This window comes from Micropterus salmoides, unplaced genomic scaffold (genome assembly GCF_014851395.1).
Source record: "Micropterus salmoides isolate LMB-PRFRI ecotype aquatic unplaced genomic scaffold, ASM1485139v1 Ms_hic_scaffold_2, whole genome shotgun sequence".
Taxonomy (NCBI): Eukaryota; Metazoa; Chordata; class Actinopteri; order Centrarchiformes; family Centrarchidae; genus Micropterus; species Micropterus salmoides.
In genome coordinates this window covers 8,169,466-8,196,084 of record NW_024041150.1, presented here as the reverse complement: position 1 = coordinate 8,196,084, position 26,619 = coordinate 8,169,466, and the positions used below count along the sequence as shown (strand labels likewise).

At 53.1% G+C, this 26,619-nt stretch overlaps 1 protein-coding gene across 1 annotated transcript in view; it reads left to right on the top strand.

Annotated features, from left to right (window-relative positions):
• The first annotated feature begins 6,974 nt into the window (after window positions 1-6,974).
• LOC119911330 (cullin-9-like) overlaps window positions 6,975-26,619 on the top strand; it is a 35,673-nt gene continuing 16,028 nt past the window's right edge. Inside the window, 23 exon segments of the mRNA XM_038730172.1 lie at window positions 6,975-7,161; window positions 9,286-9,984; window positions 14,430-14,584; window positions 14,664-15,272; window positions 15,714-15,855; window positions 17,511-17,701; window positions 17,798-17,984; window positions 18,057-18,311; window positions 18,394-18,592; window positions 18,816-19,017; window positions 19,670-19,860; window positions 19,937-20,133; window positions 20,328-20,476; window positions 20,551-20,639; window positions 20,714-20,819; window positions 20,895-21,122; window positions 21,361-21,451; window positions 21,545-21,716; window positions 22,069-22,174; window positions 22,302-22,397; window positions 22,487-22,662; window positions 23,800-23,933; window positions 25,434-25,619. Of these exon segments, the coding sequence (XP_038586100.1) occupies window positions 7,017-7,161; window positions 9,286-9,984; window positions 14,430-14,584; window positions 14,664-15,272; window positions 15,714-15,855; window positions 17,511-17,701; window positions 17,798-17,984; window positions 18,057-18,311; window positions 18,394-18,592; window positions 18,816-19,017; window positions 19,670-19,860; window positions 19,937-20,133; window positions 20,328-20,476; window positions 20,551-20,639; window positions 20,714-20,819; window positions 20,895-21,122; window positions 21,361-21,451; window positions 21,545-21,716; window positions 22,069-22,174; window positions 22,302-22,397; window positions 22,487-22,662; window positions 23,800-23,933; window positions 25,434-25,619 (4,705 nt within the window). The 5' untranslated portion in view covers window positions 6,975-7,016.

Genomic DNA, 26,619 nt, shown 5'->3' with positions numbered 1-26,619 from the left:
TGACTTCAGGACCTGTACGCCTCCAGGATCTGTATGACTCCAGGACCTGTGTGACTTCAGGACCTGTGTGACTTCAGGACCTGTACGCCTCCAGGACCTGTGTGACTTCAGGACCTGTACGCCTCCAGGACCTGTGTGACTTCAGGACCTGTACGCCTCCAGGATCTGTGTGACTTCAGGACCTGTACGCCTCCAGGATCTGTGTGACTTCAGGACCTGTACGCCTCCAGGATCTGTGTGACTTCAGGACCTGTACGCCTCCAGGACCTGTGTGACTTCAGGACCTGTACGCCTCCAGGACCTGTGTGACTTCAGGACCTGTACGCCTCCAGGATCTGTGTGACTTCAGGACCTGTACGCCTCCAGGACCTGTGTGACTTCAGGACCTGTACGCCTCCAGGATCTGTACGACTCCAGGACCTGTGTGACTTCAGGACCTGTGTGACTTCAGGACCTGTACGCCTCCAGGACCTGTGTGACTTCAGGACCTGTACGACTTCAGGGCCTGTGTGACTTCAGGACCTGTACGACTCCAGGACCTGTACGACTCCAGGACCTGTGTGACTTCAGGATCTGTACGCCTCCAGGACCTGTGTGACTTCAGGACCTGTACGACTCCAGGACCTGTGTGACTTCAGGACCTGTACGACTCCAGGACCTGTGTGACTTCAGGACCTGTAAGACTCCAGGACCTGTGTGACTTCAGGATCTGTAAGACTCCAGGACCTGTGTGACTTCAGGACCTGTGTGACTTCAGGGCCTGTGTGACTTCAGGACCTGTACGACTCCAGGACCTGTAAGACTCCAGGACCTGTATGACTCCAGGACCTGTACGACTCCAGGACCTGTAAGACTCCAGGACCTGTGTGACTTCAGGACCTGTACGCCTCCAGGACCTGTAAGACTCCAGGACCTGTGTGACTCCAGGACCTGTGTGACTCCAGGACCTGTAAGACTCCAGGACCTGTATGACTCCAGGACCTGTACGACTCCAGGACCTGTAAGACTCCAGGACCTGTGTGACTTCAGGACCTGTACGCCTCCAGGACCTGTAAGACTCCAGGACCTGTGTGACTCCAGGACCTGTGTGACTCCAGGACCTGTACGACTTCAGGACCTGTGTGACTTCAGGACCTGTACGCCTCCAGGACCTGTAAGACTCCAGGACCTGTGTGACTCCAGGACCTGTGTGACTTCAGGACCTGTGTGACTCCAGGACCTGTGTGACTCCAGGGCCTGTGTGACTCCAGGACCTGTGTGACTCCAGGACCTGTATGACTCCAGGACCTGTGTGACTCCAGGACCTGTATGACTCCAGGACCTGTATGACTCCAGGGCCTGTATGACTCCAGGACCTGTGTGACTCCAGGACCTGTGTGACTCCAGGACCTGTATGACTCCAGGGCCTGTATGACTCCAGGGCCTGTGTGACTCCAGGACCTGTATGACTCCAGGACCTGTATGACTCCAGGGCCTGTATGACTCCAGGACCTGTGTGACTCCAGGACCTGTATGACTCCAGGGCCTGTATGACTCCAGGGCCTGTGTGACTCCAGGACCTGTGTGACTCCAGGACCTGTGTGACTTCAGGACCTGTACGACTTCAGGGCCTGTGTGACTTCAGGATCTGTACGACTCCAGGACCTGTGTGACTCCAGGACCTGTGTGACTCCAGGACCTGTACGACTTCAGGACCTGTACGACTTCAGGGCCTGTGTGATTTCAGGATCTGTACAACTCCAGGACCTGTGTGACTCCAGGACCTGTATGACTCCAGGACCTGTATGACTCCAGGACCTGTACGACTACAGGACCTGTGTGACTTCAGGACCTGTACGACTTCAGGATCTGTACGCCTCCAGGACCTGTGTGACTTCAGGACCTGTACGCCTCCAGGACCTGTGTGACTTCAGGACCTGTATGACTCCAGGACCTGTGTGACTTCAGGACCTGTACGACTTCAGGACCTGTATGACTCCAGGATCTGTACGCCTCCAGGACCTGTGTGACTTCAGGATCTGTACGCCTCCAGGACCTGTGTGACTTCAGGACCTGTACGACTCCAGGACCTGTGTGACTTCAGGACCTGTACGACTCCAGGACCTGTGTGACTCCAGGACCTGTATGACTCCAGGACCTGTATGACTCCAGGACCTGTACGCCTCCAGGACCTGTGTGACTTCAGGACCTGTACGCCTCCAGGACCTGTGTGACTTCAGGACCTGTATGACTCCAGGACCTGTGTGACTTCAGGACCTGTACGACTTCAGGACCTGTGTGACTTCAGGATCTGTGTGACTTCAGGACCTGTACGACTTCAGGACCTGTGTGACTTCAGGACCTGTATGACTCCAGGACCTGTGTGACTTCAGGACCTGTACAACTTCAGGACCTGTACGACTTCAGGACCTGTGTGACTTCAGGACCTGTACGACTCCAGGACCTGTGTGACTTCAGGACCTGTACGACTTCAGGGCCTGTGTGACTTCAGGACCTGTACGACTCCAGGACCTGTGTGACTTCAGGACCTGTAAGACTCCAGGACCTGTGTGACTTCAGGACCTGTGTGACTTCAGGACCTGTGTGACTTCAGGGCCTGTGTGACTTCAGGACCTGTACGACTCCAGGACCTGTGTGACTTCAGGGCCTGTGTGACTTCAGGACCTGTACGACTCCAGGACCTGTGTGATTTCAGGACCTGTGTGACTTCAGGACCTGTGTGACTTCAGGACCTGTGTGACTTCAGGACCTGTGTGACTTCAGGGCCTGTGTGACTTCAGGACCTGTACGACTCCAGGACCTGTGTGATTTCAGGACCTGTGTGACTTCAGGACCTGTGTGACTTCAGGACCTGTGTGACTTCAGGACCTGTGTGACTTCAGGGCCTGTGTGACTTCAGGACCTGTACGACTCCAGGACCTGTGTGACTTCAGGGCCTGTGTGACTTCAGGACCTGTACGACTCCAGGACCTGTGTGATTTCAGGACCTGTGTGACTTCAGGACCTGTACGACTCCAGGACCTGTGTGACTCCAGGACCTGTGTGACTCCAGGACCTGTGCGACTTCAGGACCTGTACGACTTCAGGGCCTGTGTGATTTCAGGATCTGTACAACTCCAGGACCTGTGTGACTCCAGGACCTGTGTGACTTCAGGACCTGTACGCCTCCAGGACCTGTGTGACTTCAGGACCTGTATGACTCCAGGACCTGTGTGACTTCAGGACCTGTACGACTTCAGGACCTGTGTGACTTCAGGATCTGTACGCCTCCAGGACCTGTGTGACTTCAGGATCTGTACGCCTCCAGGACCTGTGTGACTTCAGGACCTGTACGACTCCAGGACCTGTGTGACTTCAGGACCTGTACGACTCCAGGACCTGTGTGACTCCAGGACCTGTATGACTCCAGGACCTGTACGACTCCAGGACATGTAAGACTCCAGGACCTGTACGACTCCAGGACATGTAAGACTCCAGGACCTGTGTGACTTCAGGACCTGTACGCCTCCAGGACCTGTAAGACTCCAGGACCTGTGTGACTCCAGGACCTGTGTGACTCCAGGACCTGTACGACTTCAGGACCTGTGTGACTTCAGGACCTGTACGACTCCAGAACCTGTATGACTCCAGGACCTGTATGACTCCAGGACCTGTGTGACTTCAGGACCTGTATGACTCCAGGGCCTGTTTGACTTCAGGACCTGTAAGACTCCAGGACCTGTGTGACTCCAGGACCTGTATGACTCCAGGACCTGTATGACTCCAGGACCTGTGTGACTCCAGGACCTGTATGACTCCAGGACCTGTATGACTCCAGGACCTGTGTGACTCCAGGGCCTGTGTGACTCCAGGACCTGTGTGACTCCAGGGCCTGTATGACTCCAGGACCTGTGTGACTCCAGGACCTGTGTGACTCCAGGACCTGTATGACTCCAGGGCCTGTATGACTCCAGGGCCTGTGTGACTCCAGGACCTGTATGACTCCAGGACCTGTATGACTCCAGGGCCTGTATGACTCCAGGACCTGTATGACTCCAGGGCCTGTATGACTCCAGGGCCTGTGTGACTTCAGGACCTGTACCCCTCCAGGACTCTGAGGCGAGCAGGAAAGATTCCAGCTGAACCCTCTCACCTGGACAGAATCTGTTTCAAACTCACGCCACATGAACAACTTCTTCCCTTCTGCAGCCTCATTAACAAGGTCCAGGTCCCCCCTGCCCCTCCCCCACCTCTACAGCACGTACTGTAAATGTTTGCACATGTAAATCTGATCTGATGTGAATATTTCTGCCATAATGCACAAATTCTGTGTATGTTTATATATTTCATTTTATACAGATCCCCTCCCCCTGTAATATGTCTGCACAACACAAATCCAGAGTAACGCAGTAACCCTGGACAGGTCGCCAGCCCGTCGCAGGGCCACACATAGACGAACAATCACTCACGCTCACACCTAAGGACAATTTAGGGTCACCAATCAACCAAGGCCGCATGTGTTTGGACGGTGGGAGGAAACCGGAGCACCCGGAGAGAAGCTCTCCGCATTATCAGTACTCATTAATAATCCTGCTATTTAGAATCACTATCAGCTTTACTGCCAAGTAGTTTTTACACGTAAAAGGAATTTGCTTTGGTGAGTTTACATGAACATGACAAACATATAAATATAAAACATGCAATAAGCAAGCTGTACAAGTTAAGTTATAAAAGTGAGTTAATTACACATACTGTAGTATACAGCACAAAGTTATAATTCTTTTTCTATTATTATTTCTATTTCTTTAATTTATTGAGCAACTGTTAGGAAACAGCTTTGCCCTCGGGGATCAATAAAGTATGCACAGCGTCACAGTTTACATATTAATGATTTAAATGTTTTGTATTTATGGTTTTAGTTCAGAATCAGAATCAGCTTTATTGCCAGGTATGTGTACACATACGAGGAATTCAACTCAGGATTGTACATTGCTCACGATGTGCTTACTCTTTAAAATACCATAACACAATAATAAAATAATAATAAATAAAATCAGACACAAACTAAATAGACAACTAATATACACACTATGAACAAAACAATATAGACATATTGACAAATAGTGCAGTGATCAGAGTGCAAAGGATGCAAGAGTGAACTATTATTCTCATTATGTACATGTTGAAGGTGGAGATGATATACAGGTACACATACACATACATGCATACATGTACACAGTGTGATGGAACAAAATAAATAAGACCTATGACCTTATGACCTGAGGTAGGTTTATTGGTATACAGTATATACAATATGAGAGTATGAACAGCTCTGAAATACAGAATAATGAATAAATAATAAGTGGAAACCAGTAAACAGGTGGCTGATTAGAGGCAGAGTTACTGGATTATTGCACAGGAATTGTTCCTGACGCTGTGAGTCAGAAATCAGCTGTTCATCAGAGTGATGGCTTGTGGGAGGAAACTGTTCCTGAGCCTGTTGGTTTTGGCGTCCAGTGCTCTGTAGCGCCAGATGGATCTGCAGTGATGTTTCCTGACTCTGGAAATGTTTAAGTCCTGAATGGAGGGCAGGTTGGCACCGATGATATTTTCTGCAGTCCTGACTGTCCGGTGTAGTCTGCTCCTGTCCTTTTTGTTGGCAGATCCAAACCGGACAGTGATGGAGGTGCAGAGGACAGACTAGATGATGGCTGTGTAGAACTGGATCAGCAGGTCCTTGGGCAGGTTGAGCTTCCTGAGCTGACGCAGGAACTACATCCTCTGCTGGGCCTTCTTGATGATGGTGACAGTGTTGGGCTCCCACTTCAGTTCCTGGGATATAGTGGAACCCAGAAACCTGAAGGATTCCACAGCAGACACAGGGCTGTTGAGTACGGTGATCGGGGGCAGAGTGGGGGGGCTCCTCCTGAAGTCCACGGTCATCTCCACAGTTTTGAGCGTGTTAAGCTCCAGGTTGTTCTGACCGCACCAGAGAGACAGCTGATCAACCTCCCGTCTGTAGGCCGATTGGTCACCGTCCCGGATGAGGGAGATGACCGTTGTGTCGTCAGTGAACTTCAGGAGTTTGACAGATGGGTCTCCTGAGGTGCAGTCGTTGGTGTAGAGGGAGAAGAGCAGTGGGGAGAGCACACACCCCTGGGGGGCGCCAGTGCTGATAGTCCGGGTGCTGGATGTGATGTTCCCCAGCCTCACCTGCTGACTCCTGTCAGTCAGGAAGTCTGTGATCCACTGACAGGTGGAGGCTGGCACAGTGAGCCGGGTGAGTTTGGTGCTGAGGATGTCCGGGATGATGGTCCACGAACAGAATCCCTGCATGTGTCCCTGGAGAGTCGAGGTGTTGCAGGATGTAATGCAGTCCCAAGCTGACTGCATCATCCACTGACCTGTTAGCCCTGTAGGCAAACTGCAGGGGGTCCAGCAGGGGGCCTGTAATGTCCTTCAGGTGAAACACCAGTCTTTCAAAGGACTTCATGACTACAGATGTCAGGACGACAGGCCTGTAGTCATTTAGTCCAGAGATGGAGGGTTTTTTGTGGACTAGGATGACTGTGGAGCGTTTGAAGCAGGAGGGAACTTCACACAGCTCCAGTGATCTGTTGAAGATCTGAGTGAAGATGGGGGCCAGCTGGTCCGCACAGATTTTCAGGCATGATGGTGAGACACCGTCAGGTCCAGGAGCCTTCCTGATCTTCTGCCTTTGGAAGAGGTGGCTCACGTCCTCTTCACAGATCTTGAGTGCAGGTGAGAGGTCAGAGGGGGAAGGTGACTGAGAGGTGTGACTCTGGGCAAACCTACAGTAGAAACCAGTCAGCTCGTTCACTACCAGCAGTGTTGCTCCATTTCTTTGTGGTTCTCACTTTGTTTCATTAACCAGAGGTGTAATGTCGCTCCCATGCAGCAGGTGGCGCTGTGATCCTCCCTACGATCCTCCAATAAACCGACGAAGAAGAAAAATCAGCGGCAGACGTAGAAGAAGAAGACGCCTCCCCGTACGCCGCTCCTGTCACAGTGCGCAAATGCGCATCCTACAGCGCGGAGCTCCGGAGGAAAGCAGCGATAAAACCAACCTCACCAGGCTGGGCAACGACACGCTAGGGCGGAAGAGAAAACAGCGCCTGAGGGGGAAGACGGAACCGAGGGGTAAAGTCTGTGACACGGCAGGTAGGTCCCCCTCACCTGACCCGGGACCTGGCTGTAACAGGCCGGAGTCCGTCAGCGGCGCCGCGTTGCTGCCTGACCCGGGCGGATATGTGGGCAGGCCCGGCACGGCCCGGCACGGCTCCTCGGCGCTGTCATCCATAGTTACTGTACACACAGCGAGCTGCTGCGTTTAGAGAACAACACGCCGAACTCCGTTACAGAAACCCGCTAATTAAGCGCGATTCTACTTATAACGTTTAGCGTTAACGGTAAACATTGTATTTCATGTATGTCACGAGTTTGCTGGATACACTTTGCTATTTGGCTTAACATAAAACCGATCAAACAACACTTAATAGAGAATTCACTTTTAAAACGTGTTTTCTCGCTTTTTCAACACCAAGTTTAATGTTGGCGTCACAACGCAAAAGCTGACAGTTTAGGGGGATTCCCAAGTCCAGAAGTCACCGTTTTTATCTAGATGAGTATAATTTGGTAAATATGTAAGTGCCGAATTTAGCAGACGGGTCTATGGAATCATACTCTAATTAAACAGTTCAAAATATTTCATTTTTCTTGGCCTATACTTAACGGTTCCTTAAATGTTGACATTTTGAAATGACATTTGGCGTGACGTTCCCTAAACAGTGCGACGTGCATATGGCTAACGTTAGCTATCCAACTGCAGTTGACAACTATCCCGTTGACAAGTCGAGGAACGTTTCGTGAACTAGTTAGCTAAGGACGTAAAGACACCCAGGTTCTGTTAAAGCTGTTAAATCTGACAAGGTGAACCCTTGAACACCCGGAACAGGAGCCGCTGCTAACGCTAGCAGCCTCGGCTAGCTGGGCAGAATGTTGCGTTGACCAGGGACCGGGCTATTTACTGACGGCTATGAACTTCAGCACCGTTACAAGCTGATCACAGCAGAAACGCGTACAGTGGAGTCAGACATGGGTAATGTAGTGTTTAATGGTGGAAACGGCGCTAGTGTCACTGCTGATGTTGTGTGTTTTTGCTTGTTGGCAGCACTGACTCAGAGTTTCACCAGGTGTTAGACGGAGCCCCGGCGAAGCTAACAGCCGCCTCAGAGACGAGGATCCGCGGCAAACACGGAAAGAGGAAGCGAGGCTCAAACGAAAAGCTCGCTGTTCAGTCCAGCTCAGTTTAACTTTATAACTCCTTTATTAAACTTTGAAGTGTCCAGAAAGGCAGGAGGAGAGTTCAGCGCTGAACAGCTGCTTCAAACTGACACCCAGAGATTAAAAGACGTTATCACGATAAAAAATGTCATCAGGATTCACGTCGTCCTTATTTATTTCAAGTTTAAAGGCTGATTTGATTATTAGGTTACAGTAACGCGTATAAGTGCTTATAAAATGTCTTGGAGAGGTAAGAACTGGTCTCCTCCTGCTGACTGAAGGTCTCCTGTAGGATCAGCCTTCAGTCTCCAGAGAAAACACCTGGAGTCTCCTCACAAGCAGCCGCACTTCACACGAGCTGACCGGCTGGAGGTTTGTTCAGGGTACCTGGTCAGGGCCTCTGGTTTCAGACCTATGAGTGAAAGTTAATGTGGTTTTAAACTCGATGCCAAACAGAGGATCAGTAAACTGAGGCAGAACATTCAGAGCTGCTCTCATCAAATCTTTTTATTCCCAACAAAATAAAATCTAAACGGAAACATTGATGATTCGAATGAACCAAACATGTAGTTTTATTCTTCAGCTCCACTCTGAACACAAAGTGACAGGAGAGGAGCCGTCTGAAGGTTATTCCCGTCTGAAGGTTATTCCAGGCTGAAGGTTATTCCAGGCTGAAGGTTATTCCAGGCTGAAGGTTATTCCAGGCTGTTAGGCGTTGATTCCTTTATCTGATGCTCGGGAGGCGACGCGGCGTCCACACCAGAATTAAAAGGAGTGCGATCTCCGGCCAGCATGTTTGAATAAAAACACCAAACTCTGTGCATGACTGATGACAGCCAATCACAGCCGAGCGTTTTTGCCCGTCTTCACTAAAACGCTCTCCGGAGTTTCAAAACGAAAAACGGGGTCGGCAGAGTTTCAGACGTCTTCGTTTACGTGTTTATAACCTGTGAGGATGTTTGCTGTGACCATTAACCTCCTGCTCCTCTCTCGCCTCCTCAGCGACCATGGTGGGCGAACGCCGCAATGGGAACCTGCTGGTCCAGCTCGGCCCGCGGCTGCAGGCGTACCCGGAGGAGCTGATCCGCCAGCGACGCAACCACGACGGCCAAACGGAGTACCTGATCCGCTGGTGTCTCGTCACCATCGACGACGGCTCCGGCCCCGGGGGCGGCGCCAGCGAGGCGGGCGGGACGGGCGGCGGCAGCTCCGGGGTGGGCGGGTCCGGCGGCTCCACGTCAGGAGAGAGCAAGACGGAGAACATCCTGATGTGGATGTCGACGGAGGACGTGTACGCCAACTGCCCCACGCTGCTGGGGAAGAGGAAAACGGACTCGCAGCGCCCCCTGCAGCAGCAGGAGACGCAGCAGGGCGGCGAGTCGTCGGACGGCGGGCAGAGGAGCGGCGGCGAGTTCCCGTCTGACGTCACCTTCGACGAGGTGGAGCTGTCGGACATGAAGGAGGACGTGAAGAACCTGGTGCGCCGAGCCAGGAAGCAGATGACCAAGAAGAGCGACTTCTCCATCAGCATCACTCACACCATCCACGTGCTGAGCGCCTACGCCGGCATCGGCTCGCTGGTCGGCGTCTTCAAGGAGACGGGCGCCCTCAACCTGCTGATGGAGCTGCTGTGCAACAAGGAGACGCAGACCAGACGCAGCGCCGGGAAGATGCTGCGGGCGCTCGCCTCGCACGATGCAGGTAACCACACAGCACTGCTCCCTGATTGGCTGGCAGGCAGCATCGATACTCCACGTCCAGTGTTGGACATGGATGTGGCGCCTGCAGGAAATGAGGGTCGCAGCATACGACCTCTTCTTCTTCTTCTTGTCGAGCGGGTTGTTGGTTTCCTGTCTTTATGCTAAGCTAACTAGCTGCTGACTGAAACATAAAGCTGCAGCTAACGATTATTTTCCTCATCGATTAATCTGTTGATCGATTAGAAGGTCCGCCCATAAAACTGTGAAAATGTTGATCAGTGTGTGTTGAAGCCGAGACGACGAGACCGTCCTGTCAGAGGAAACCAGAACATGTTTGAGACGCTGAATCAGAGAATGTCTCTAAAGAAAGGAGAAATTAACCAATAATAGGTGGAGGTTAATTTAATCGTCGCAGCTCGACTGACGTATGCAGAAAGTTGGGCACCGATGAACGGAATACAGTCGCTTTATTAGCAGCTGCTGAAACCCTGCGGTGGTTTCCTTGGAGGCGGGCTGAGACCCTCCCCCTCAGGCGGAGTTGGACCAGTCGGGAGCTGCCGTGTGTGATTCTGCAGCTCTTTCCATTAAAACAGTAATTGGACAGTTTTTCTTCTTGTTGGTATAAAACGTTTCATCAGTTGTAATCGGTCTGCTTGCTTCTGCTGTCGGTGTTTGTTTTGGGCTCTACGGGTCGTTTGCTTGTTAACGAGGAGGCGTCTCTCTCTCCGTCCGTCTCTGCTCCCGTTTGTGTGAACCGCCGAGTCCTCGTCGGCCGACAGGATCCGTCCAGCTGCTCTTCTTCTACATCTTTAAATAATGGCTCCTCCCTGGAGCCGGCCTCCTTCTCTGTTGGCCATGTGGAGAAAATCCTGGGCGAGGAGCAGCTGAGAGTTTTACCCATGAGTCATCGGGGCTGCGGGGAGGAAACAAACACGCAGAGAGCTGTTAGTTTGATAACGAGCGCCCAGAGGAGAGAGCGCTCACTCTGCTGCTGCTGGAGCAGCTTTTAAAGGTTTCCTGCAGGACACAGACCAGAGGGATTATCAGGCAGGCAGAGAGGCGGGGCATGATGGGAGGGGAGCAGCCAGCTGTGCGGAGATCCTCCATTAAAGACAGATGGAGCGGCAGCGCTCGCGTGTTCACCTGTCTGTCAGCTGCAGGTGTGGGCGGGGCTACATTAGTCTCCTTGAAAAGGGAAAATGATCGTTGCTGATTCACTTTGTGTTTCACAAACAAACCATTACCTGCAGCAGGACGTCAGGAGCAGAGAGTTTGGTGCCAAGTCGGTCCAACACGTGCAGGATGGCGGCCAGAGCAGCTGCAGCTCCGCCGTCGACTTTAGAAATAATATTTAGTTTCTAATAATATTTCATATTTTTTGCCGGCTGTTTGCTTCAGTTTGATCACCTGCAAATCACCAAAGGTGACGAAGCAGTTTGCAGCTCTAAGAACTGGCCGACGGTCAAAGGCTCCTGCGGGAGGAGGCGGGGAGCGTTCAGTAATAATGATTAGTGCTTCAATATCAAACCACGGCCAGTAGAGACGGACACCACCCAAAGAAAAGTCCAGAAAATGAACGGTTTTAATTCAAATTGTCTTAATGAAATGTGTGTATTGAAGGAGTGGATGTTGACAGACTGCAGAGTAAACAAAGGCAAGTGTTTCCTCCTGAGACCTGTGGCCTGTACTACCAAGCAGGTAGCTTCAGGAGTAACTTCCCCTTTAACCCGTACTACGAAAGGTGTTACCCGAGGTCTGTTGCCATGGCGATTTACGCTTCATCCCTGAACCGCTCCCAGCAGGTTTTGTTGGCGGTTAACTGGAGGTTCTCCTGCACGTGGACTTCACATCTGTACTCAGTGTTACTGATGAGAAGTATTCATCCACGCCGCTTCATAAAACACGTTTAGATCCTGATTTGTTCCCCGAGGCGTTCAGACAGCGAGCCCTGCGTCCAGCCGGGATTCTAGAGAGGTTTCTGAGATGGAGCCCGTCTGTAGGCTGTAACTGAGTGTTTTCACATATGTAGATAGATTACTATTTTACGTGTGGAGCCGGGCTCGGGCTTAATAACCCAGGAAAACAATCCTAGAAAAATTGGAAATTTTCCTCCGTTTTCTTCCGAATGATCCGAGGCAAAGTCTCTGAGGGGCAGGATGGTGACTGTGGGCTAAACTCACCGCTGAATCTGACTTTCCAGTGCGTGCATAATACACGGCAGACGTGTGTGCGATGTTGCAGCCTTGCAGAGTGAAGTTTGATGTCAGAGAATATTCAAGTTTCTTACTCGGAGATGAAATTGTGTCTGGGATTATTCCCCTCTCCTTCTGTTACAGTGGACCTCATGTGCAGCTGGACCTTTACATCTTCATCATATTCCACATAAAATACAGGCTAGAGATCTGAACTACAAGAACACTGAAGAGAATCAGGCTACAAGTTTAGTCCAACAAGCCTCCCTGGCTTTGTCGGCCGCCACGATATTAGATTTAGCCGTTAATGTGTCACATTCAGAATTTCCTGACACTGCCAACGTGCTTCCTCTGGAGAAATATGGAGCGTGTGGCGTTCAGAAAAAACTCAATCTGATCCACCTTCGTAGTTTAACTCCAGTGTGGCAGTTTCTGTAAATAATAGTTAGACCTGCTCTGCATGAACACGCAGACAAAAATGTAAAAGCTGCCGTCCTGCCAGCTTCCAAATCTGTGTTTGTTGCCATGTTGGCTCCTCCCCCCTTCAGCAGCTGCAGCTTTTCCTGCACTGGTTGAAGGAAATGTTCCATAGTTCAATATTAATCAGATAGTAAATCTCTCTGTCTGATCCGAATAGTTTTAATGTTCCTCTGGATGGACGGAGCTCTTTAAAATAGAAAATAAAAGCCAGGTGCAGTCAGACTGCAGGAGGCTAACGCTGCCTCTACCTTTACACTGACAGGTTTACTGTGTCCGATAACTTCAGGTTCAGACAGAGACGGGCTCGGTCTCCTCCTCCACCCACCAAGGAGGAGTTGTTTTCCTTTTGGGTTTCTTAGGAACCAGGAGACGAGGAATGTGCTTGTTTATCGTCAGACGTTGAGCTGAGTCAGACGGCCAACGAATGAACTCCTGCTGAAGAGGAAGTTCAACTCTGTTTCATTCATGCGGCCCCCCCTGCAGTTCCCCTGCAGCTCGAGGCTGCGGCCCCCCCTGCAGCCGGCCGCGGCCCCCCTGCAGCTCCCCTGCGGCTCGAGGCTGCGGCCCCCTGCAGCTCCCCTGCGGCTCGAGGCTGCGGCCCCCTGCTCAGCACTGAGCTCAGTGTGAAACCTCCCTGCAGGTTTCTTACTTCTGTTTTCTCTAAACTGTGAACCACTGAGCTCCGTCATGCTGACGTTTCCTTCCTTTTCTTTTACAGAATATTGACCCTAAAACAAAGAGTGAAGTTGTTGCCTGTCCGAGCTGTAGTCTGCTGCTCTTCCCCTCTGCAGAAAGTTCACGATCACAGCCAGTCAATCGGATCGGTATTTTATTTCTGTCCTCCAGGGACCAGAATCTGCCACCGCCTGATCCAGCGTCGGCCTCCTGTCCTGTCGGGCGGCGTTCTGCTCAGGCGCTTCTGTAGAAACGTGTCGTAGTGAGACGTCGCCGCTGCTCTCTGGTCTGTCGTGGTCACATGGAGGAAGTTCAGAGTGCTGCTTCATCGTGGTTTAACGCTCTGAGAGCCGGCGTGACTCAACAGGTCCTGGTTTACAGGTTTAGGTTCAGCTCGGCGCTCAGAGGTTTCAGAACACAGATCATGGATTTGATTAACAGGATCGAATTCATCCTCAGGGGCCCGGCGTCGGCCCTCGGTGCTACCCGGGTTCTGACTGGAACAGGTCCACGGCGCCGACACCCCGAGGAAGGCTAAAGCTTGGGCACGTTGTTTCAAATCTTTGCTGAGTCATATTTTCCTTTGTTGCACATCACACGACCCGTCACATGACACGCCCTGTGGTTACTTCCTGAAATAACCTCAGCAGTCCTGTGAGTCAGTGAACTGTTAACACAACGGTTGAAAGTGGGCGGGGCCAGATGTCTTCAGGTGTAGTGTGACTGAGTATCAGTCTGCAGCTGATTGAAACTAATAACTGACTGTAGTGATGATTTCCATTCTTTCATTAAGCCTCTTTTTAGCGCTCAGCTGTGACCTTTAGCTTCTGGTTGTCTAGTGCTAATAAAATGAGTTCTGCTGTAGGAGTAGATCCGTTAACGGACACGTGAGCAGGTCTGATCTGTTTCTGATCAGGGAAACTACAGAAAACATTAGAGCTCATAACGTGAAGGAACTCGTCTCTGGACCTCACGGAGTCCTGATCAGAGGGAAGTATGATGTCATCAACTGATCAGCAGCTTTAATTTAATCATTGATGTTTGTCTCCCTGCCGCCTCCTCCTCCTCCCCCCTGACTCCTCCTCCTGTCCCCCTGCAGGGAGTCGGGCCTACGTCTTGCTGTCCCTCAGTCAGCAGGACGGCATCGAGCAGCACATGGACTTTGATAACCGCTACACTCTGCTGGAGCTGTTTGCAGAGACCACCTCCTCAGAGGAGCACGGGATCTCCTTCGAAGGGATCCACCTGCCTCAGGTAGACCCTCACCTGTCCTGAGCCTCCTCACGTCTCCTCTTGTTGTTGTCGTCCTCCTTCATGTCCTTCCTGTCCTCAGATTCCCGGGAAGCTGCTGTTCTCTCTGGTGAAGCGTTACCTGTGCGTCACGTCTCTGATGGACAAACTCAACACGGCGGGGACGGAGTCCAGCTCTGACAGGCAGGACGCCAGCCCCTCCCCCGCCTCCTCCTGCAGCACCGCCCACCAGACGGAGCACCTGCGCGTCCAGCGAGAGTTCGACTTCACCATGGCCATGGCCAACCTGATCTCAGAGCTGGTCCGCGTCATGGGCTGGGACCGGAACCGCCAGCCCCCCGACAGCTCCGCCCTCCAGTCTGGAGGAGGCGGGGCCTGCGGGGAGGAGCAGGGGGAGGAGGCCTCCCGTCCCGTCCTCAGGTCCATCTTCCAGCCTCGTTTCTGCACTTCCCCCGTCGTCCTTCACACCACCGCCGCCGTAGCCGCTCCCGCCGCCACGCCGCCGAAGAAGAAGACCGGAAACGGATACAAGACGCGCTCAGATTTCGCCAGCCGCTCGTCCTACGTGGAGTACGTCCAGGACAACCTGAAGAGCGGCATGATGGTCCGCATGCTGGAGGACTACGAGGAGGTGAGCGCCGGAGACGAAGGGGAGTTTCGCTACAGCAACGACGGCTCGCCGCCTGTTCAGGTGAGGAAACGCGGACCGTTTAAATAGTTTATCACCTGCCGATTAGGACGGCTTCAACTGGACTAGGATCCTGCCGGTTCTCTTCCAGGAACTCTGGAACCAGGTCCAGCCGGAGGAATCGGGGTCTTTAGTAGTTTGTAAAATGACGCTTTTTCAGTAATTATCTTTCGCCCTAAAGATCCGGAGGTGAACCGCACAGCGTGTTTATACAGAGTCCACCAGGACCGGGACCCTGCAGGCGTTTGATTGGCCGCTGCAGATTTAGAAATTAAAGGTGCAGAGATCAAATCCCGGCCCGGTGAACTACATCAGTACTTGACCCCGGTTCCTCTGTGAGGCAGACCTGCAGCAGGTCAGAGAGTCACTGATGTGATTCAGGTTGACTCCCTCCAGACCCTGATCTGTACCGTAATGCCCCCTCTGTCTGTACGCTGTGTGCAGGTGTACTGGAACTCCCTGTCCAGGACTTACTGGGTCCACTGGCACATGGTGGAGATTCTGGGCAGCGGCAGCAGCAGTCAGGCTGAGAAGGAGACGCAGGAGAAGGCCTCCACTCTGACAGAGACTCTCAAACTCACCGCAGGTAAGACCTGATCCCAGGGCCTCACCTGTCTGTCCACCTGAGGTCTCTCTTGCCTGTCTCACCCTGTCTCACCCTGTCGCTCTCTCCTCTCTGTCTCACCCTCTCTGTCTCTCCTGGCGCTCTCTCCTCTCTGTCTCACCTTGCCTGTCTCACCTCGCCTGTCTCACCTCGCCTTGTCTCTCTCTCTTCCATCTCTGTCTCTCTCCTGCCTGCCTGTCTCACCCTGTCTCTCCTGTCGCTCTCTCCTCTCTGTCTCACCCTCTCTGTCGCTCTCTCCTCTCTGTCTCACCCTCTCTGTCTCTCTCTCCTCTCTGTCTCACCCTCTCTGTCTCTCCTGGCGCTCTCTCCTCTCTGTCTCACCTTGCCTGTCTCACCTCGCCTGTCTCACCTCGCCTTGTCTCTCTCTCTTCCATCTCTGTCTCTCTCCTGCCTGCCTGTCTCACCCTGTCTCTCCTGTCGCTCTCTCCTCTCTGTCTCACCCTCTCTGTCTCTCTCTCCTCTCTGTCTCACCCTCTCTGTCTCTCCTGGCGCTCTCTCCTCTCTGTCTCACCCTGCCTGTATCACCCTGTCTCAACCTGCCTGTCTCACCCTCTCTGTCTCACCTCACCTTGTCTCTCTCTCTCTTCCCTCTCTGTCTCTCCTCTCTGTCTCACCCTGTCTGTCTCTCCCGCCTGCCTGTCTCTCCTGTCGCTCTCTCCTCTCCTGTCTCACCTTGTCTGTCTCACCTTGCCTGTCTCACCTCACCTTGTCTCTCTCTTCCATCTCTGTCTCTCTCCTGCCTGTCTGTCTCACCTTGTCGGTCTGTCTAACCCTGCTTGTACCTCCTGCCTGTCTCTCCTGTCGCTCTCTCCTCTCTGTCTCACCCTGTCTGTCTGTCTCCTCTCTGTCTCACCCTGCCTGTTCACCCTGTCTCTCCTGTTGGTCTCTCCTCTGTCTCACCCTGTCTGTCTCACCCTGCCTGTTCACCCTGTCTCTCCTGTTGGTCTCTCCTCTGTCTCACCCTGTCTGTCTCACCCTGCCTGTTCACCCTGTCTCTCCTGTTGGTCTCTCCTCTGTCTCAACCTGCCTGTCTCACCCTGTCTGTCTCTCCTGCCTGCCTGTCTCCTCTCTGTCTCACCCTGCCTGTCTCACCCTGCCTGTCTCTCCTGCCTGCCTGTCTCCTCTCTGTCTCACCCTGCCTGTCTCACCCTGCCTGTCTCTCCTGCCTGTCTCTCCTGCCTGCCTGTCTCCTCTCTGTCTCACCCTGCCTGTCTCTCCTGCCTGCCTGTCTCCTCTCTGTCTCACCCTGCCTGTCTCACCCTGCCTGTCTCTCCTGCCTGCCTGTCTCACCCTGCCTGTCTCTTCTCTCTGTCTCACCCTGCCTGTCTCACCCTGCCTGTCTCTCCTGCCTGCCTGTCTCACCCTGCCTGTCTCTCCTGCCTGCCTGTCTCACCCTGCCTGTCTCACCCTGTCTGTCTCTCCTGCCTGCCTGTCTCACCCTGCCTGTCTCTCCTGCCTCTCTGTCTCACCCTGCCTGTCTCACCCTGTCTGTCTCTCCTGCCTGCCTGTCTCACCCTGCCTGTCTCTCCTGCCTCTCTGTCTCACCCTGCCTGTCTCACCCTGTCTGTCTCTCCTGCCTGCCTGTCTCACCCTGCCTGTCTCTTCTGCTCCCACAGTGAGCCAGACGTTCTTCTCGAAGCCTCCCGGCGGTCTCTACTCGCTGCCCTACCTGTCTGAGGGGCTGCAGAGGGAGCCTCTGGCCCTGAGCCGGGCCGAGTGGTGGGAGATCCTGTTCTTCATCAAGAAGCTGGAGCCCAAACAGCAGCAGGAGGTCAACGGCGTCCTGCTGCAGAGCCTGGACGACCAGGTGAGGAGCGCGCTGGGAAACTCTGCGGCTCTTAACCGTAGCTTAGGGAACCCTGCGGAAACCCTCTGTCCTCCTCTGTCTCTGTCTGTCCCGCAGGAGGCGGAGTTGGACGACTGGGCTCTGATCGGCCTGTCCGTCCCCGGAGACGTGGCCAAGAAGCTGCTGCACTACCTGAAGCAGAAGCTGCCGTCGTCGTGTCTGGGCGACCTGCTCTGCTCTCACACCTTCTCCAAACACTACCTGAGGAGAGGAGGAGGAAGCCTGGAGGACGAGGAGCTGCTGGGTGAGGACGGAGACGCACCCCTCTGCGTCCACGAGGCGGCTAGGACGAGTCTGACTGTGCTTTGTCTTCCAGCTGAAAGCTCTCTGGGTCCGTCCGGCCTGGCAGGAGGAGGAGCAGCAGCAGCAGGAGGAGCAGGTCAGAACTCCACGTCTTCGTCGTCAGCCTCGGCCTCCTCGTCCTCCTCGTCCTCAGCGATGGGCTCCGTCTCCAAGAAGGCGAAAAAGGAACTTCCTGTCGATTCGGGCTTCGGCAGCTCGGAGACGGAGAGCGAGCTGCCCACGGAGGACGAGAGCAAGTACCCCGAGGACCTGGAGGACAAGATGAAAGGTGGGAGGAGTCTGTGAGCGAGGACCACATCAGTAACGCGTTCCGTTCAGAGACATCAGTCCTGTTCTTCTTCTCCCTGCAGTGTTCAACAACCCGCGGGTCCAGGGGAAGAAGACGGTGCTGGAGAAGCTGGGCGAGGTGGTGGACATCCTGAAGAAGGGGGGGTCGGGCTCGGACCAGGCCCAGCAGATGGCCGCCGTCCTCTTCATCACCAGGCTGATGGAGGAGAAGGGGACCCAGGAGAAGAACTCCATGAGGAGCGACTCCGCCCAGACCATACGGTGAGGGGCCACATCAGGGAGCGCTCCAGGAAATACAGGGTACACTGGCGCTTAGCGAGTGTGTTCCAGTAAATACACAGAGCCCGGTCAGGAGCGGCCTGGTAGGGTCCGGGGCCCAGGCGCTGGTTTCAGTTTTATAGCAGAGCTTTAGGGAAAGAACAAAGTACATTTTTAGAAAATAAAAAGTTCACAGACCCGAGTGTTTCTCTTTGTGTCTCGACAGGGACAAGGTCCTGAAGCTGCTGGTGGAGCTGCTGGGCTCGTCCTCTAAAGACCTGCTGGTCTGCACGCTCAGGCTCACCCACCTCCTCATGATCAAGTACGAGTGGAGGGTTTCCTTCGCCACCGAGGGCGGGGTCAAGGCCATCCTGTCCTGCATGCAGGAGTTCTCCACCGTGGCCCACGTCCAGCAGCTGGCGCTCGCGGTGAGAGACTCGCAGCAGAGCTGATCCTCACAACGCTTCTGACTCCTCTCTGTAGAAGCGTTCCCTTCATATTTCTGAGTGAGATATCGGGTCAGCTGATCTAGTCACACGGCGTGTTTGTGTGCGTGAAGGGTTCAGAGCTGCAGCGCTTAATCAGTTCATTACTTTGCAACTCTTTTGGTAACGGCTTCATCGGGTTGGGTTTTATTCTCCTCCATGACGGATCTCTTTGGGCTGTGGACACAACGAGACGTTTGGAAACTCTGAGCGACAGTTTAGAGACCAAACGACTAATCGACCGTTGAAGAAGATGATGTGTAGTTCCAGCTAAAGGCTTTAGTCACCCACGAGATCGAGACGAGAAGAAATCTGTAATGCTGAATTACATGAAACACTTTCTGTTTCTCAGCTGCGGTTTCTGGTGGCAGATCTGTAGAACATGATGTGGCATCAGCTGGGCGGAGTTAATTATCTCAGTTACTTCTCTATTTCACTGCGAGATAAAATGATCGCGTGATCGTCTTGCGAGAAAGCTTCTTACCGTCGCATCTCGTCTCTCCCCTTGTCGTTTTGTATTTGACGTCAAAGAGCTGGATCAGGCTGTGAGCGGAACCGATCAGATAGTCTGACCTCTGACCTCTGTCGTTGTCAGACTCTGAAGGTGATCACTGGAGCCAGCAAACACGACCTCCGCAGCGTCGGCAGCAGCCTCCCCCTCTCGGAGTCCGGCACTCAGATGATGTTGGAGATCTTCGCCAGCATCGGCTCGGCCACGCCCGAAGGCTCCAAAGGCCTGCTGGGCGCCATCCCCGCCGCCATCGACCTCATGCTCAAGACTAAAGGGTGAGTCTCCGCCGCAGGTCCGGTCTAACCCGCTCTTCTGAGCCGCTTCCTGACGCTGATCTGTCGCTCTCTGCAGATGCATGCTGTCGGTGCGTAACGGCCTGCTGGTCATCATCATGCTCATCTCCAACCACAAGAGCCTGGCGGAGCAGCTGGTGGCGTGCGACGTCACCGCCGTCCTCAAGAAGTGTCTGACCCTGTCCAGAGCCGAGACCATGCTGGCCATCATCGCCCTCAACCACATCTCCATGGTGCACAAGCTGGAGAGCAAAGGTAAAGTGCGTCAGAGGCCGAGAGAAGAGCTGATCAACGAGCTGAGACTCGTGAGACCAGCACGTTTGATCAGAACCGCAATAACCGCTGTGAGACCTCCTCCGGGCCGAGGTCGACGAAACCGGGTCCGGGTCAAACTGAGCCTCTGTCTCTGTCCCTGTGTCTCTGTCTGTCCCTGTCTGTCCCTGTCTCAGAGTGTCGGGAGCAGCTGGACTTTAAGGACACGGAGCTGCAGATGCTGGTTGTGAGTCTGAAGGAGCTGACGGCCACCAAAGAGGTGATCCAGACTCTGGAGCAGCTGCTGTGTGACGACGCCTCTCAGCTGGAGGAGGAGCGCAGCCAGGTACAGTACTTGAGTCTTTAAAGGTTCAGGATCACAGACCTGCAGGACAATATTTACACACGTCGTTCGTTCAGGTGATCCACAGTCGGGACACGTACCAGGATCTGGTTCGTCTGATGGAGCAGCACCGAGCCGACCGGGCCGTCCAGCTCTCCATCCTCAGGTACTGACTGTGACCTTTGACCCCCCCGACGACGATGCCGTAGAGCTGCTCTGATTGGTCGTTTGTCCCCGCAGGATCCTGAACAAGTTCCTGGATAACTACCAGGAGGACGTGCTGCCGTGGCACGAGAGCATCGAGCCCTGCCTGTCCTCCATGACGGCCTTCATCAACGACAGAGAGGTCAGTACAGGCCGGGAGCGGGCGGAGCAGACGCGCCGTGCGACGTACGTTAACCTCCTGTGATTGGTTGTTCAGGTGGTGCAGATGTTCATCCGCTTCCTGTACCGGCTGGCGTCCCTGAACAAGGACTACGCGGTGGTGATGTGCCGCCTGGGGACCAAAGAGGCCCTGGTGAAGGCTCTGGACAAACACAGCACCAACCTGCTGCTGGTCACCGAGCTGCGAGACCTCATCACCGACTGTGAGAAGTACGCCAGCCTCTACAAGAAGATGACCACCAGCGTCCTCGCAGGATGCATCCAGGTACGGGGGGGGACTATCTAAGTCCAGAGCCGGCAGCGCTTCCTGCGCTCTTGGAGGACATGTGACGCCACCTCGCTGCCACATGTAGTTACATTTTTGGGGAGGTGCGACGTAGATTTGCTGCAGAAGTATAAATCGGCTTTGAGTATCTGAGTCTGATTTGAGACTCGTACTCTGACCACACAACAAACACTACTTCCTGTCATGAAGTCTCTGACTACTTCCTGTTTCCTGTCAGATGGTGTTGGGTCAGATTGAGGAGCATCGTCGCAGCCATCAGCCAATCAACATCCCCTTCTTCGACGTGTTCCTCAGGAATCTCTGCCAAGGTCTGTTTGTGTGTGACGTTTAATAAAGTGCGTGAAAGTGAGTTCTGTGGCTGCGTGAGGGAGACGCTGTCTCACAGCTGGCGGTGTGTTCAGGTTCCAGCGTGGAGCTGAAGGAGGACAAGTGCTGGGAGAAGGTGGAGGTCTCGTCCAATCACCATCGAGCCAACAAACTGACCGACAAGAACCCCAAAACCTACTGGGAGTCCAACGGCTGCACCGGCTCGCACTTCATCAACATCTACATGCACAAAGGAGTCGTCATCAGGTACAACATTGCTACACATGTCAGAGGGCGCACGCCGCTCGAGCAGCGAGGGGTTAAGTGTCTCGCTCAGGGGCACAATGGTGGACGTCACTGTGGGGAATTGAACACGGGTCTCTCACGCCAAAGTGGCCATCACCACCTCTGTCTTTGTTTTCGTAACGGCCACCGGTATGTTGTAGTTACTCGCACGCTGTGCTCGTACAGCATTTTTCCGGTTCGCACGTGTCAATTTTTAGGGGAATATGCGAGCGAAATGGTCGCACTGTAGAACCCTGCTTACATACCCAGCATGCATCGCTGTGACCCTGAAGAACAAGAAGTATGAATTAAAAATGTGAACTTGTGTGCGCAGACAACTGGCCATCCTGGTGGCCAGCGAGGACTCGAGCTACATGCCGGCCCGGATCCTGGTTCTGGGAGGAGACGAGCCCACCAACATCAACACGGAGCTCAACACGGTGAGTCCTCCGCTCTGAAGGAGGCGGGGTCAGCGTGTGTTGAAGCACCTCCCACATCGTCCTGCTAGACATGTGACCACCTTTACACAGCAGGCTTCACTAATCAACCGGCTGTGTGTGCGCGCAGGTTAACGTGACCCCGTCGGCCAGTCGGGTCGTCCTCCTGGAGAACATGACCAGGTTCTGGTCCATCATCCAGATCAGGGTCAAGAGATGTCAGCAGGTGAGATTCTGAGCTCCACCCCGTTTCTTGATCCCGCCCTCCTGCCCCCCTCCCTCCATCAGCTGACCTCCCCTCTCCCCCTCTGACAGGGAGGCATTGACACCCGGGTCCACGGTTTCGAGGTTCTGGGTCCAAAGCCGACGTTCTGGCCCGTGTTTAAGGAGCAGCTGTGCTGTCGGACCTACCTGTTCTACAGCACCAAGGCCCACACCTGGTGTCAGGAGGTGATGGAGGACCAGACGCAGCTGCCGCAGCTCTTCAACAAGTAAGTACTGTTAGTAATACTGCAGCTCTTCAACAAGTAAGTACTGTTAGTAATACTGCAGCTCTTCAACAAGTAAGTACTGTTAGTAATACCGCAGCTCTTCAACAAGTAAGTACTGCAGTAGTACTGTTAGTAATACTGCAGCTCTTCAACAAGTAAGTACTGCAGAAGTACTGTTAGTAATACTGCAGCTCTTCAACAAGTAAGTACTGTTAATAATACCGCAGCTCTTCAACAAGTAAGTACTGCAGAAGTACTGTTAGTAATACTGCAGCTCTTCAACAAGTAAGTACTGCAGAAGTACTGTTAGTAATACTGCAGCTCTTCAACAAGTAAGTACTGCAGTAGTACTGTTAGTAATACTGCAGCTCTTCAACAAGTAAGTACTGCAGAAGTACTGTTAGTAATACTGCAGCTCTTCAACAAGTAAGTACTGCAGTAGTACTGTTAGTAATACCGCAGCTCTTCAACAAGTAAGTACTGCAGAAGTACTGTTAGTAATACTGCAGCTCTTTAACAAGTATGTACTGTTAATAATACCGCAGCTCTTCAACAAGTAAGTACTGCAGTAGTACTGTTAGTAATACCGCAGCTCTTCAACAAGTAAGTACTGCAGTAGTACTGTTAGTAATACTGCAGCTCTTCAACAAGTAAGTACTGCAGTAGTACTGTTAGTAATACTGCAGCTCTTTAACAAGTAAGTACTGCAGTAGTACTGTTAATAATACTACAACTCTTCAACAAGTACGTACTGCAGTAGTGCTGTTAGTAATACTGCAGCTCTTACTGCAGTAGTACCGTTAATACTGCAGCTCTTTAACAAGTACGTACTGCAGTAGTACTGTTAGTAATACTGCAGCTCTTCAACAAGTAAGTACTGCAGAAGTACTGTTAGTAATACTGCAGCTCTTCAACAAGTAAGTACTGCAGAAGTACTGTTAGTAATACTGCAGCTCTTCAACAAGTAAGTACTGCAGAAGTACTGTTAGTAATACTGCAGCTCTTCAACAAGTAAGTACTGCAGAAGTACTGTTAATCATACTGCAGCTCTTACTGCAGTAGTACTGTTAATAATACTGCTGTTACAGTTGAATACTCATTGAGAATACTGCAGTAATACTTGCTGTGTGTGTTCAGGCTGAACAGCGCTCTGAGACACGAGCAGATGTTTGCAGATCGTTTCCTCCCCGACGCCGAGGCAGCTGAAGCTCTGGGACGAACCTGCTGGGAGGCTCTGATCACGCCCATCGTGCACAGCATCACACTGTCAGGTACGCACACAGGTACTGTCAGGTACGCACACAGGTACTGTCAGGTACGCACACAGGTACTGTCAGGTACGCACACAGGTACTGTCGGGTACGCACACACAGGTACACGTGCGCACAGGTACACGTGCGCACAGGTACACGTGCGCACAGGTACACAGGTACACGTGCGCACAGGTACACAGGTACACGTGCGCACAGGTACACAGGTACACGTGCGCACAGGTACACAGGTACACGTGCGCACAGGTACACAGGTCGCACACGTGCGCACAGGTACACAGGTCGCACACGTGCGCACAGGTACACAGGTCGCACACACGGTCAGGTACACAGGTCGCACACACGGTCAGGTACACACGTGCGCACACGGTCAGGCGCACACACAGGTACACGTGCGCACACTGTCAGGTACACGTGCGCACACTGTCAGGTACACGTGCGCACACTGTCAGGTACACGTGCGCACACTGTCAGGTACACGTGCGCACACTGTCAGGTACACGTGCGCACACTGTCAGGTACGCACACTGGTACTGTCAGGTACGCACACAGGTACACGTGCGCAGACGGTCAGGTACGCACACTGGTACTGTCAGGTACGCACACAGGTACACGTGCGCAGACGGTCAGGTACGCACACTGGTACTGTCAGGTACGCACACAGGTACACGTGCGCAGACGGTCAGGTACGCACACAGGTACTGTCAGGTACGCACACTGTCAGGTACGCACACAGGTACTGTCAGGTACGCACACGGTCAGGTACGCACACAGGTACACGTGCGCAGACGGTCAGGTACGCACACGGTCAGGTACGCACACAGGTACACGTGCGCAGACGGTCAGGTACGCACACAGGTACTGTCAGGTACGCACACTGTCGGGTACGCACACACAGGTACACGTGCGCAGACGGTCAGGTACGCACACAGGTACTGTCAGGTACGCACACAGTCAGGTACGCACACAGGTACTGTCAGGTACGCACACAGTCAGGTACGCACACAGGTACACGTGCGCAGACGGTCAGGTACGCACACAGGTACTGTCAGGTACGCACACAGGTACACGTGCGCAGACGGTCAGGTACGCACACAGGTACTGTCAGGTACGCACACTGTCAGGTACGCACACAGGTACACGTGCGCAGACGGTCAGGTACGCACACAGGTACTGTCAGGTACGCACACTGTCAGGTACGCACACAGGTACACGTGCGCACACTGTCAGGTACGCACACACTGTCAGGTACGCACACAGTCAGGTACGCACACAGGTACACGTGCGCAGACGGTCAGGTACGCACACAGGTACTGTCAGATATGCACACAGGTACACGTGCGCAGACGGTCAGGTACGCACACAGGTACTGTCAGGTACGCACACAGGTACTGTCAGGTACGCACACAGGTACACGTGCCAACACTGTCAGGTACGCACACTGTCAGGTACTCTCTCTCTCTCTGACTCCCTGTGTCTGCTCCCCCTGTGTTTACCCAGAATCCTCGGCATCCAGCCCCCTGTCCTGGCTGCTCAGTGAGTACCTGGATAACACGGAGTCGGCACGGCGCTGTAAGAGCCGGGCGGCCATCTTTAACTCCAGAGTGAGGCGCCTCACACACCTGCTGGTCCACGTGGACACGAGCTCAGCGGACAGCGAGGAGCTCAGACCGCCCGTCAAGTCGAGTGAGTCTCTTCACCCAGCTTCACTTCTGTCAGCAACACGCCGTGACATCACTAAATAGGTCTGGTAGTTCGCCGGGTGGCTTTACAGTAAGACCCAAATCTGATTTCAGCTTGAAGTTTATTTGCACACGTTCGACAGAAAGACTCCCCTCACCGAGTCGACCCCGAGTTCTGTGACGCTGACCAATAGGAGCAGGAGCAGTTTTTATTAAGGCGAGACGCTGCAGGCGAACGTGGTGATCACTTCAACCCATCTGTTAAACTTTCTCACATTAAGACGATATTTTTTGCATTACAGGTTTGAGCCAGTGTCCAATGACATATGAGCTAATTTGCATCTGTTTGAAGAACTGAAATCTGAACTCTTAAGTCAGGTTGTTGACACTCAAACGTTTTTACTGAGCGGAGCCTGCATATCTCTTTACTATTTCATAAATCAGAAAGTTCTGTCAACAGGCTTTAAAAATCTGTTTTCAGGATCAAAATGTTTTATAATTGAAACCGTCGGAACATAGTCAGGACGAGTCTGTAGGAGCTGCTGAAGTGACGGGTTCAGGCTTTTTAAATCTGATCAGATCCTGAACGACGACGATGTAGAACATGAAAAACAACGCGTGACGCATCCAGACCCGTCAGAATCAACACTAGCCAATCAGATTTCACGCTGGGCTTCAATCCGCCTCTGTACTTTGAGCAGTGGTTGCTGGTACAAAGGAAATGAACATCTTCGGATGTGACGGCGTTGTGCAGAGAGCGACCGCAGAAAGATGATAAACTTCTAAAGGTGGATTCTGGGCGTTTTCTTTCCTCCAGTCTGAAAGATGTTGAGGAAGAACACAAGCCCAAAATCTGTAAATTGGCAGCTCGCACACGGCTTCGGACGCCATCTCTCGTTTCCCCAGGGGTCGGTCCGGAGCACCTTTATGACCACAGAGTAGCCTGAGATGAGCTGTATGTTTAGCTTGTGCTCAGAAATGTTCCCCATGTGCTGATAGAGATT